The 12,256-nt window shown below is 47.1% G+C and overlaps 1 protein-coding gene and 1 non-coding gene across 3 annotated transcripts; one reads left to right on the forward strand and one right to left on the reverse strand.

Annotated features, from left to right (window-relative positions):
- Positions 1-223: 223 nt before the first annotated feature.
- Positions 224-6,762, forward strand: LOC127190675 (low affinity immunoglobulin gamma Fc region receptor III-A-like). Of its 2 annotated transcripts, XM_051147826.1 has the most exons (4): positions 224-608; positions 2,813-3,067; positions 6,201-6,375; positions 6,547-6,762. In XM_051147826.1, exons 1-4 carry the CDS (start codon positions 239-241, stop codon positions 6,605-6,607), a joined length of 861 nt encoding a protein of 286 aa, XP_051003783.1. In that variant the 5' UTR covers positions 224-238; the 3' UTR covers positions 6,608-6,762. The 2 variants fall into 2 exon arrangements, with proteins under 2 accessions (XP_051003783.1, XP_051003784.1); XM_051147827.1 differs by lacking the exon at positions 6,547-6,762 and having other exon boundaries at positions 6,201-6,379.
- Positions 6,763-11,364: 4,602 nt separating this feature from the next.
- Positions 11,365-11,438, reverse strand: Trnan-guu (transfer RNA asparagine (anticodon GUU)). The gene has a single exon. It is a non-coding gene; the product is annotated as a tRNA-Asn (tRNA).
- Between the last annotated feature and the right edge of the window lie 818 nt (positions 11,439-12,256).

The following is a 12,256-nucleotide window of genomic DNA, read 5'->3' on the forward strand; positions in this document are numbered from 1 at the left end:
CTTAGGCTGATCGAGGCAGGCATATACAAAGCCACTGGACGTTGGAACGGGACTATTGTGTGATGGGGGGCATGTCTGGGGGTGGGGCGTGGGCTAGGAGCAATACCCTAACAAAGTAAGGACCCGGCTTAGTAGCTCTGGCCAATTTTTCTCCAACTACCGAAAGGGTCAAAAAAAAAAAAAAAAAAAAATGGGGCTAAGTGTTTCCTTGGCCGGACACTCTAAGAATGAGCCATAGATGGGCTTAGAGCACTGTGGGTTTGCTCCCTCTGCCAGTGTTACCCTGGGAGTGTCAGGGAAGGGCGGACTCATCTGTGTTCTCCTCACTCCACATTCTCTTGACTCCACATCAGATCACCAAAAAGCTAGGGTGATCCTAGACCCTGGATGGGTCCGGGTGCTCGAGAAAGACAACGTGACCCTCAGGTGCCAGGGCACCTACTCGCCTGAGGACAATTCTACAAAGTGGTTCCATAATGAAAGCCTCATCTCATACCAGGATGCCAACTATTTCATTGCAAGTGCCAGAGTTAATGACAGTGGAAAGTACAGGTGCCAGACAGCCCTCTCCACACTTAGCGACCCGCTGGAGCTAGAAGTCCATATGGGTAAGTTGAAGGGAGAGAAGGGCCCTGAATTACTTGGGGAGAGACAGTATGGTTTGGGCTAATAGAGATGAGATGTGGTCCATCAGATGGGAGCTGTAAGTTAGCAAAGCATCAGACTCTTTTTAAAAATTTTATTATTATGTATACAGTGTCCTGCCTGCATGTACACCTGCACGCCAGAAGAGAGCATCAGATCACATCATCACATTATAGATGGTTGTGACCTACTAGGTGGTTGCTCGGAATTGAACTCAGGACCTCTGGAGGAACAGCTCTTAATCTCTGAGCCATCTCTCCAGCTTCTCTTCCTCCTCTTCCTCCTCCTCCTTCTACTTATTTAAAGATTTAGCATCAAAACTCTTGCAGTGAGTACAGGATAGTGGTATTGGACGATTTCAGGAATTGGCATTTTCACAGGATTCATACAACATTGCTGTGTGCTCTGATGTCAGTGCATGCTCCATAATATTCATTAGTTAGACTGATGAATTTGTTCTTAGCATCTCAGTTTTCTCCTCATTCTCAGATGTTACCCTCAAGTTCATCTAAAAGGTCAAAGAGCGGTCCTCCTCAATCTCAGACCTTTTGTTTTGTGTTGTTTTTGTTTTTTGTTTTTTGTTTGTTTGTTTTTTGAGCCTGACTCTATTTGCATAGTGGTCCTATTTGTAAAATGTGTGGGACAGGCCTGGAGGGGTAGAAGGTGGCACAGAAGAGGCACTACATCAGGGTCCCATTGAACTGGGCCTATCAAGCTGGTTCCGGGGGGCCCTTTGCCTCTAGCTATCCAACTAGGCAACACATTCCTCACTCTGCAGAGGGACAAGAAGGAATATCAATTATCTTGTTGGATGAGAGGAAAGGAAGCAATAGAAAAATCACGTCTTGGGGCTGGGGGTAAAGATGCTTGCTGCTGGTAGGTGAGTTGCTGTGAGTTCGAGGCCAGCCTGGTGTACAAAGTGAGTCCAGGACAGTCAAGGTTACACAAGTCTCGAAAACCAAACAAAGAAACAAAAAGATGCTTGCTGCTAAGCCTGATAACCCGAGTTCAGAGCCCAGAAGCCACAGGGTGGAAGGAAAGAACCCATGCCTGTAAGTTGTCCTTTGATCTTTAGAAACATAATACGGCACATGAGTACACACAAACACACACACACACACACACACACACACACACACACACACACACACACACACTGCACACACCACACACTCACATACACCACGCACGCACACACACGTGCACACACATACACACAGGTACATTTTAAAAAACAGGGAACTGAAGGAACAGGCATGGTGGCTTGTTCCTTTAATCCCAGCACTCATGAGGCAGAGGTCAGCTTGGTCAGCATAGTGAGTTCCAGAAGAGCCAGAGCTACATAGTGAGATAAACAAAACCAGAGATGACAAGGGCAGCTACCATTCACCTCCTCCTTCCCCCACATCTTCCTCTGCCTTTCCTCCCTCCCTCCCTGCTTTCCCTACATCCAGTGCCTCCTTTTGGCTTTTATACTGAGGGCTCCTACACTATTGTCGTAACCGCTTCTATGAACACTCAGTCTCCTCAATCCTGACCACTGCAGACCCTCTCAGTAGCCCTATAACTGCCTATGTCTTTTGAAATCTAACTTTTGTTTTGTTTTGTTTTTTTTGAGACAAGGTTTCACTGTGTAGCCCAGGCTGTCCTGGAACCCACTCTGTAGACCAAGCTGACCTTAAATTTAGAGATTCGTCTGCCTCTACCACCCAAATGCTGGGATAAAAGGCATGTGCCACCAATGCCTGGCTTAGGAAACCATTTTTAAATGTAATTTTTACCCTTTGGCTTAAAATATTTGTGAGTCCTCATTACCTGCCAAATGTAAGCCCAGCACATAGGGACCCTGCAGTTATCCTCAGCCAGCTTCTCACCCTCCTCATTCTCAGTTCTTCAGTCTGTGTGTGTGTGTGTGTATGTATGTATGTATGCATGTGTGCGTATGTGCGCACGCGTGTGTGTATGCATGTGTGCACGTGTGTGCATGCTTATGTGTGTGTTCCTCTTCTCCTTTAGACAAAAGGTCATGGTGTGAGCCGAGGAGCTGTGAAGGACAATTCTCAGGCGGCATTTCCATTGAGCTGAGGGCGGAGTGGTGACTTTCCCCTGTAGAAGAGACCCACAGTCAGAATTTGGCTTCCCACTCCGAGACCTCTCTGTCTTCCAGGCTGGCTGGTGCTTCAGACCACTCAGTGGCATTTCTGGAAGGGCGACTTCATTCGGCTGAAATGCCACAGCTGGCAAAACAGACCTGTGTATAAGGTCACCTACCTGCAGAACGGCAGAGGCAGGAAGTATTTCCATAAGAATTCTGAGTTCAACATTTCAGAAGCTACCTACAGCCACAGTGGCTCCTACTTCTGCAGAGGCATTATTGGCCGCAACAACAAATCTTCAGAGACCCTGAATATCATTGTAGAAGGTAAGGATTCTTCAGGACCTTGTCCAGCGTGCTAGGACTTCATACTGCCATGATGATCATCATTATTATGTTTTTCAATTGTATGTGTGCATGCATGCCTTTGCATGTCTGTGTCCACGAGCCACAGCGAGCTTGTGGAGGTCAGAGGATAACTTTTGGAAGTCAGCTCTCTCACCTTCCATCTCACGAGTCCTGGGGATTGGACTAACTAAGGTGGTGAGGATTTGCAGCAAGAGCTTCTGCTGGCCTCTTTTCCAATTTTTTAAATCTTAATCTGGCACAGATATGGAGGACCTAGTGTATTCTCAAAGGGTGTCTTCATTATTTTTATATATTACTGTTAAGAGACACCATGACCAAAGCAATGGAAGAAAGCATTTAATTGGCAGTTTGCTTACAGTGTCAGAGGGTGAGTCCATGACCTTCGTGGTAGGGATCACGGCAGCAGGCAGGCACGGGAACTGGAGCAGTAGCTGGGTGCTCACATCTCCACAATGTTTCACATAGCAGGCAGAGAGAATGAGAGACTGGGCCTGGTGTGGGTGTTTTGAAGGCCACCCCAATGATATGCCTTCTGCAACAAGACCACGCCTACTAATCCGTCCCCCAAAACAGTTCCACCAACTAGGGGGCTTTGAGTGGGCCACCACTTCAAACCTCTGCTCTTGCGGAAGACCTGAGTTCAACTCCAAGCACCGACATGGTGACTCACAACCATCCTTCCATAACCCCAGCTTCAGGGATCTTATGCTTCTTCTCACCTGCCAGGGCACTACGTGAACATGGTACACATACATACATATGTACATACATACAAACATACACAAATAATTAAATAAATATTTTTAAATTAAAATTAAAACTAGGCCAGGCATGTGGCACATGCCTTTAATCCCAGCACTATGAGGCAGAGGCAGGTGGATCTCTGTAAATTGAAGGCCTGACAGGCTTAGCTGGGGCCACATAATAAGACCCTGTCCCAAGCAAAACAAAAAGCAAACAACAGCAACAACATCAAAAAACCCAAAACAATAGCAAAATGCAACTAGGGCTGGGGAGCTAGCTCAGTAGATCTTAAAGTGTTTGCCTCACAAGTATTGATGGCCTGAGTCAGAGCCCCAGAGCCACATAGCATGCCAGGCGTGGTGGCACACCACAATCCCAGTACCAGGGTGTAGTGACCAGGGATCCCGGGGCACTCCCATTTAGCTTAAGTGGTGAGCTCTAGATCAATGAGAGACCTTGTCTGTCTTAGCTTGCTTTCGGTTATGATAAATGCCATGGCAGAAAACACCTGCGGGGGGTCAGGGGGAGGGATTATTCCAGCTTACATGTCTAAGTCATACTCCATCACTGAGGGAAGTCAGGCAGAAACTGAAGCAGAAACCGTGCAAGCACACTGCTCACTGCCTGCTCTCTGGCTGATGCTCAGCTAGTTTTCTTCTGTAGCTTACCTGCCTAGGGATGGCGTTGCCCACAGTAGGCTGGCCTTCCCACATCAGTCATCTGTCAAGACCATTCCTCACAGATGGTCTAACTTGGGCAATTACCCAGCTGAGGCTCCGCCTTCCCTATGACCCTGGGTTGTGCAGTAATGTCAGTAAAAAATAACCAAAATACTGCCTAAAGGAAGTAAACAACATTTCTGAAAATGACGCCCAAGGTTGTTGCCTGATCTTCATATGCACTCAAGTGTGCACACACAAACACATACACACTTATACCCATACGTACATACACAAACACACACACAGAACTCAAGTATATGAGCACACAAGCACAAACACACCACATGCATAAAAGTTTTTAACTAAAAAAAAATGTTAAACCCAGCCGGGCATGGTGGCACAGTCCTTTAATCCCAGCACTTGGGGAGGCAGAGGCAGGCAGATCGCTGTGAGTTTGAGGCCAGCCTGGTCTACAAAGCAAGTCCAGGACAGCCAAGGTTATTACACAGAAAGACTCTGTCTCGGGGAAAAAAAAAAAAAGTTAAACACAGGGCTGGAGAGATCCCTCAGGGGTTAAGAGCTCTAGCTGCCCTTCCAAAGGACCTGGGTTTGATTCCCAATACCCACATAGTGGCTCGCAGTTGTAACTCCAGTTCCGAGGAATCTGACATTCTTTTCTGGCCTTTAGGGCACCAGACATGAACCTGATCCACAGACATACATGCAGGTAAAATGTCCATACATATAAAACTAAAATTTAAAAATGTTTAAATAAGAAAAATATTGAGTTGGGCTTGGTGTGCTCGCATCTGTAATAGCAGCACTTAGGAGGCAGAGGCAGGTGGATCTCTGAGTTTGGGGACAGTGTGGATTACATAGTGAACATAGTAGACCAGCCAGGCTACATAGTGAGACCCTGTCTTTACAAAACAACACAGAGAGGGGCTGAAGAGATAGCTCAGAGGTTAAGAGCACTGTGTGTTCTTCCAAAGGTCCTGAGTTCAATTCCCAGCAATGATATGGTGGCTCGTAACCATCTATAATGAGATCTGGTGCCCTCTTCTGGCATTCAGGCATACACTCAGACAGAACACTGAATACATAAGAAATAAGCATTTTTTAAAAATAAAATAAAATAAAAACAGAGGAGCAGGGCATGGTGGCGCACTTCGGAGGCAGAGGCAGCCATATTGATGTGACGTCGAGGCCAGCCTAATCTACAAAGACAGCCAAGGCTACACAGAGAAACTCTGTCTTTAAAAAAACCAAAAACACAAAACAAAACAGAAAACCCAAAAAAACAACAGCAACAACAAAGAGAGAATGAGAGTAAAGTGCACAAATTTGTCCATTTTATAGACAACAGTCACATGGCAATGCCACAACTGTCACAACTGTCATGTGACTCCTCTAGACAACTTGCTTTGCCAGACCCTCTCTGTTGCATCACCACCCAACAAGGAGAAGCTGTGTCTAAGCGGTTTGCCTGCTAAGCTCTGCTCAGGTTTCATAAGATGGTGAGTCAGTGTAAGGGAGCAAAGAACTGGCCCGGGCCCCTCCCATCTGTTGCTGATTCTCTTGGGCAGGTGTCAGGAGCACTGTCTGGTGGTGTTGACCTCACCGTTTACTCCAAGTCCCCGCCTCAATGACAGTCATCTTTCTCATGTCTCTATTTCTCCCACCAGACCGGACACCTTCATCCATCTTTCACCTGTGGCATCAAATCACTTTCTGCCTGCTGATAGTACTCCTGTTCGCAATAGACACGGTGCTGTATATCTCTGTGCAGCGGGGTCTTCGAAGTTCAACGGCAGACTATGAGGAACCCAACTTCCATTGGAGCAAGGAGCCTGAGGACAAGTGAGCCCTTCTCCCCTGGGGTGGTGAGAGCAGCGATGTGGCGTCTATGACCCTCTCTGCCGACTTGCAACCTTGTCATCTGCGTTGGGCACCATGCCTAGAGCAGCAGATATAATACAGAGAACGACCCCTCCCCCAACTCTGTTTTGTTTGTTTTATTGTCTCCAATAGACCATCTCAGGAGGAAGGAAAGGCCTGGGATCTTCAAGGACCAACAGGGAAGCAGCAGTGAGTATGTTGCTGCCCTCCCAAGAAGCGATGCTTCAGAGTTTTGTGCTTTCTCCGTTCCAAACATTCCCTTGTAAGCAAAGCCGCAGCACGGGCCCTTTCCATGCTTAACAATTGCTCCTAAATAAACTTATGTAGGAAAGCCAATGACTGGTTGAACTAGTGCGACAGTGGCCTGCATCTGTTCCCTCGGGCCTGGCTGCCTTCAGGGGACCAGGCTGCTTCCGGGAGTGTGGGAAATGCTGGGAACGTAGGCAGTGCAGCTGGATGGCTGAAGCTGGGGAGGGGAGGTCTCGCCCCTCCCTGAGCAGCCAGAGGCGGTTGATGATTGGTTGATGATTTCTCCGGGGAGGGGGGGACATTCCTTTCAGCCCTAGCCTACTACCTGCTCTCAGGCAAGTAACCCTAGTTCAGCTCCAGCGGAAAACAAAGAAACGTGAGTTGGAGACGTGAAACGAAGTTGGAGAGCGACTTGTTCAGAAGAGCGGCTTCAGCGGGAGTGGGAAGGGGTGAAGGAGGGTAAAAGAGGGTGAGAATTGTCATTACAAGGGTGTCCCCCATCCCCTGACAAAACTGCGACGCCCAGGCTGTGGTAAAGAGTGCAGAGATAAATGACTTCTGAACTGGTTTCAGAAGACAGCGTCTGCTTTATTGCATGCGAGCAACCGCTTATACAGTGAAAGTCTATCGCGTTTGATCGGTTAGCACAATACCTCGGATTGGACAGTGAGCACTTACACCACCCGGGTCTCTATGCGGAAGAAGCATTTTAAAGAAGACCCGAAGAGCCCAAACTCCCCCGTAGGCTGGCTCCTCAGGGTACTTCAGAATTCAGTGCTCTGACTCTGAGGCACAGGCTGGCTGCCATTCACAGCTGCACTTTCTCCTATGGAGAGTGACCAAAAGATACTGAATTCATGTATGAAACAGTCAAATACTTTTCAGATTTATTTAGTTTTATGTGTATGCGTGTCTTTCCTTCGTGTATGTATACACATCGTATGGGTGCCTGGTGTTTTCAGAGGTCGGAAGAGCGTGTCAGGTCCCCTAGAACTGGAGTTATAGATGGTTGTGAGCCAGCATGTAGGTGCTGGGAATTGAACCAGGGGTCTCTGGGGGGGGGGGGGAGCTCTTAACCACTGAGCCATCTCTCCAGTCCCAAGTCAAAAAATGGGGGGGGGGGGGCGGTTAATTGTAAAAAGCGGGGACGGGAGCTGGAGAGATGACTCCTCAATTAAGAGCATTTGCTGCTCTTGCAGAGGGTCTGGCTTTGATTCCCAGACCCCACGTGGTGGCTTACAACCATCTGTAACCCCAGTTCTAGGGGACCTGACACCCTCTTCTGACCTCCACTGGCACTGGGCACAAAGCACAAATGTGGTGTGCATATGTATGCAGGGGAAACACTCATACACATAAAATATGAGAGAGAGAGAGACAGACAGACAGACACTAGGTCAGATCAGGGGGCCATCACCACCCGAGCCTAGAGATAAGGCTATCTTCCTGGACCAGAAGCTGTGACTAAGGGCATTAATGGGAAGCTGTGTATGCGATGTCAGCTTGAGGTGTTCAGGGGAGTCTCCGTGGGCATTGGGATGGTCTGAAAGCACGTAACATGGAAATGTCTTAATGTGTGAGCCTAGGGCATTGGTCAATTCTCAGGGGTGGGGTTGGAAAGAAAGCAGCAGATGACCGTGTGGTGCTAAGCGAACAAATACAGCTAGCTCTGGACCCGAGCTGGGGGAAAAACGCGTTAAGAGACCACCACGAGTTCCCAGAAAGGAAAGGCCAGAGAGGAAAGACACTTCTGTTGACCAAAGTTGTAGTAGTAAGAATTGCAAGTCGGAGTGACATTGGGACTATAAAAACCAGCTTCTCTCTTTCCATGTTCTTTCTCTTAAGACATGTGATCCTAGCTCTATGCACTCCCCATTGTACCTAGGCATAAGATGGTAAGTAGGGAAATCTCTCTAAAAGGAGACTGGCATGTACCCCAAACCAATTCAAGCTGGGTCAGTTCTCCCTCCATCCCCAGGTGTAAGGGGCCACCCTTAGTGGCTCTTGGCCTAAAACATAGGCAGTTCCATCTTGCCTGTAGGCTCCATTTTCTACACCTCTGTTTGGCACGTAGCAAGCTGAGGGTCAGCCCGAGGCCACATCACCCAGTCCCGGTCCTGAGAAACTGCCTGTTCACCTCATCTCTGCAGCTGCACTCCTCAGAACTTATCTCCCTATGCTTGAAGTTTTTACTACTGAGATATATAGCAGAACACCTCCGTTAGCCCCCCGGAACCCGCTTGCTTATCACCTCTACAGCTACATTCTCTCAAAGTTTACTCCCTTATCGAAATTTTTTCTACCAGGCTAGAGAGCAGAATAACTGCCCTTGGGTTTCCATAGCAACCCTGCCCTTGCCTCTCTGAGACCCTATAAAAAACACTGTGAAATTTTCCAATAAACAGGGTTTGATCAGAATCCAGACTTGCCCTCATTTCTTCGTGTCTCCCTGTCTCTTCTTCAGTCCTGCACCCTCTTCCAGGTACTGTTTGAAGACCCCACGGGTGGGGGCACCCAGGTACATTGGAAGGACACTTGAGTAATAGAAACTATCTTGCCAGGCATGATGGAGCATGCCTTTAATCACAGCACTCTGTAGGCAGAGGCAAAAACCAAGACATAAAAAATAAAAAATAAAAAGAAAGAAAGAAAGAAACTATCTTGTAGAGGAATGTTCACTCAGAACATAGCTGTTCTGGCCAGAGATCACATGCAAACATCTTCTAGGTCTGTGTGATCTGGCTGTAACACAAACACACTTTTTTGATGCTTTGTTTTGTTTTTGTTTTTGTTTTTCGAGACCGGGTTTCTCTGTGTAGTTTTAACTGTCCTGGAATCACTTTGTAGACCAGGCTGGCCTCAAACTCACAGAGATCTGCCTGCCTCTACTAACACACCTGTAATCCAAGTGACAGAAGCAAACAGATCTGAGTTCAAGGCCAGCCTGCTAAAGAGAAAGTATCAGATAAAGAAAACCTGGGGTCCAGGCATGGTGGTAGACGCCTTTAATACCAAATGAAGGTAGAGTTAGTTTGTAGAAGGACGCACCTATGCTTGAAAGTGATGTCCAATTGAGTGGCAGAAAAGATTTGACAGAATAGGATACTCCCAGAAGAGAGAGGGAAGGGAAACTACTTAAGAGGTCATTTTACAGAGAGAAGAGGCTGTTTTAGCAGCACAGTAATAGAGATGGCTTCCAGAGAGAACTCAGGTGAAGACAGAACGAGCCAGAAAATGAGAAGAAGTCAGAAGATGAGAGCAGATTGCTGAACTAAATTGAGGCCAAAAAGAGCAAGCCCTGGCCGACAGAGAAGCCAGATTGTGTAAGTCAGCTGGAAGAGGAGTCTGAGCCAGAACGGCTGAGTTGGAGCAGCCAGCCCAGAGCTCAGAAAGAACAAGTAAGGGTGAGCTTATTCAGCAGTAAGTCTCAGAGGCTGAAAACATTCTAGGTCTAGGTTCGATTGTACAGTAGCTAGAAGCTTCCAGGACTAGGCCTAGGTTACTAGAGGAGGCAGTAAGCCTCCCAGACAACAACTGAGCCAGGAGGATAAAAGTTACTTTTACATTATCTAAATGTGTTTGTTGCCAGGGGTGGGGAGGCTTAACTTATTATTCAGAGATGGAGTGCAGGTTGTGGGTGGGAGGGTCGCATTGTTTGGAGAGAGTAAGTGTACCATAGTACATGCATGGGGAGGAACCAGGCTGTCTAGTGCATTATAGCAAGAGAGTGTGTGCATGCATAACCCAAAACCAAGTTGCTTTGCCAGGACTGTAAAATGTCTCCTGTGCTTGCCTTTCTCACGATACTCCCGCCTCTGCCTGCTTCAGCAAATCCTACAGGCGATGGCCACTACAACCTCACTTCAATATGCTAACAGTGCTGAAAAGATCACATGAACAGCTCAGTCTCATCCTTGATGGAGATGCTTTCCTTCTCGTGAGCAAAGCAGGCAGGTAGCAGGAGAGTGGAGAAAGACTGCAGAGAAAGTTCATTGTAAGAAAGGACCTGAAGGCGCGGAGGGAGGGCTGGAGCGGGAGGGGGCGGGGCACAGGCGGGGCGGGTTGCCAGGTAAAAAAGGAAGAAGTGGAAGTTCAGGGCGAAGATTCTAGAGTCAAACTGTGAGTTTCGGAGGTGTGGTTCTATCTATTGGATCTAAAAGAGTCGGTGAGGGAGAAGCGGGAAGTTCTGGAGCCACTTGCTGTAAGACACTGATATCTAAGCTAAAGAGATGACATCGGATACCTCCAGGTACTGAAGGAGTTGACGCTGATCGGGTTCAGCGTTAACGGATTCTGGGGCAGCTAATGAGAAGGGAACTCTCAGAACTGCCTTGCAGTACTAGGAGGCAATGCTGACGTTAAAGAGAAAGTAAGGGCTGGCAAGTGGAGGCTCCAAGAATTGGCAGTCAGGGAGGGGATTCAGGAGTCGCCAGGCACAGGTTCCTCCGGACAGATAAAGAAGTTGTCTTCGGATCATTAGCACTGCACGTCCAAACTCCCGTAGAGTATCAGTTTTCTGATGTAATTTAAGCAGTAAACCTGCAACCGCATTTGCGAAAACGGACTAGCTTTAAGAGACCTAGCAAAATGCCTGCGCCAAGGTATTTCAGACAATTGGGCTTCTGGCTGCTAGCTGAGAAAGTTAGCTTTGAATACTTGAAGTACAAATTTCAGGAATGCGAGGTTCAAAACATGTCTGCCCGTCCCTGGGTGGGCTCGAACCACCAACCTTTCGGTTAACAGCCGAACGCGCTAACCGATTGCGCCACAGAGACAGGTGCTGCTGGGTATTGCTGTCAGGTCATTTACTAAAGAATATATTGGTTGCTCCCGTCTGCCAAAAATTGTGATTGAATCTGACATAGAAACTGGCGACACGAGGAAGGACGCCAGCGCCTACTTCGTGAGAAAAAGGGAGCAGAAGAGCGAACCAAGACTCCGGAAAGTCCAAAAATGGATGCTCTCTGAGAGTTTGGGAATTCAGCCGGTTTTGCTCAGAAACGATGCTAGTCTAGATAATTTACCTATACCAATGTGCATGCGTGAGCACTGATTCACAAATCATTATTTTTAACATAACAACCACGTTTCCAGGGGTGTCTGGCAAAAAATACTAAGGATTCTTGTAACAAAGCCAGTCATATTAGCTGTTGTGAAGTCTAATGGCACATGAATCAGCAGACAAAACAGAAAAAATTTAAAAATCTTGTAACTTAACGACGTTAACAATGACACATCTGCAAACGAATATCAAAGGGCATAGCCCCCTTAGTCTACTGCCTTCAGCTTAAGCGTCCTCATCAGGGCTGGGGTCTAATGAGGCATTTTCTGTATTGCCCTGGTCTCAGGAGTTCTCTGGAGACTCCACACAACAGACCTCCTCGTGTCTGCTTCTGCAGCATGCCCCAATAATACAGAGATTCAGGTTAAGCGTAGGTCAATGCTTTCAAAGATTTCATACAAACATATCTATGTGCAGAAATTATATATACATATATTTATATTTTGTGTAATATATATACTTGCTTTACATATATAAAATATTATATATATGTATGTATATATATATATTTGCTACATGACCTTTACATTA

The sequence above is a fragment of the Acomys russatus genome, chromosome 6 (assembly GCF_903995435.1).
Source record: "Acomys russatus chromosome 6, mAcoRus1.1, whole genome shotgun sequence".
Lineage (NCBI taxonomy): Eukaryota > Metazoa > Chordata > Mammalia > Rodentia > Muridae > Acomys > Acomys russatus.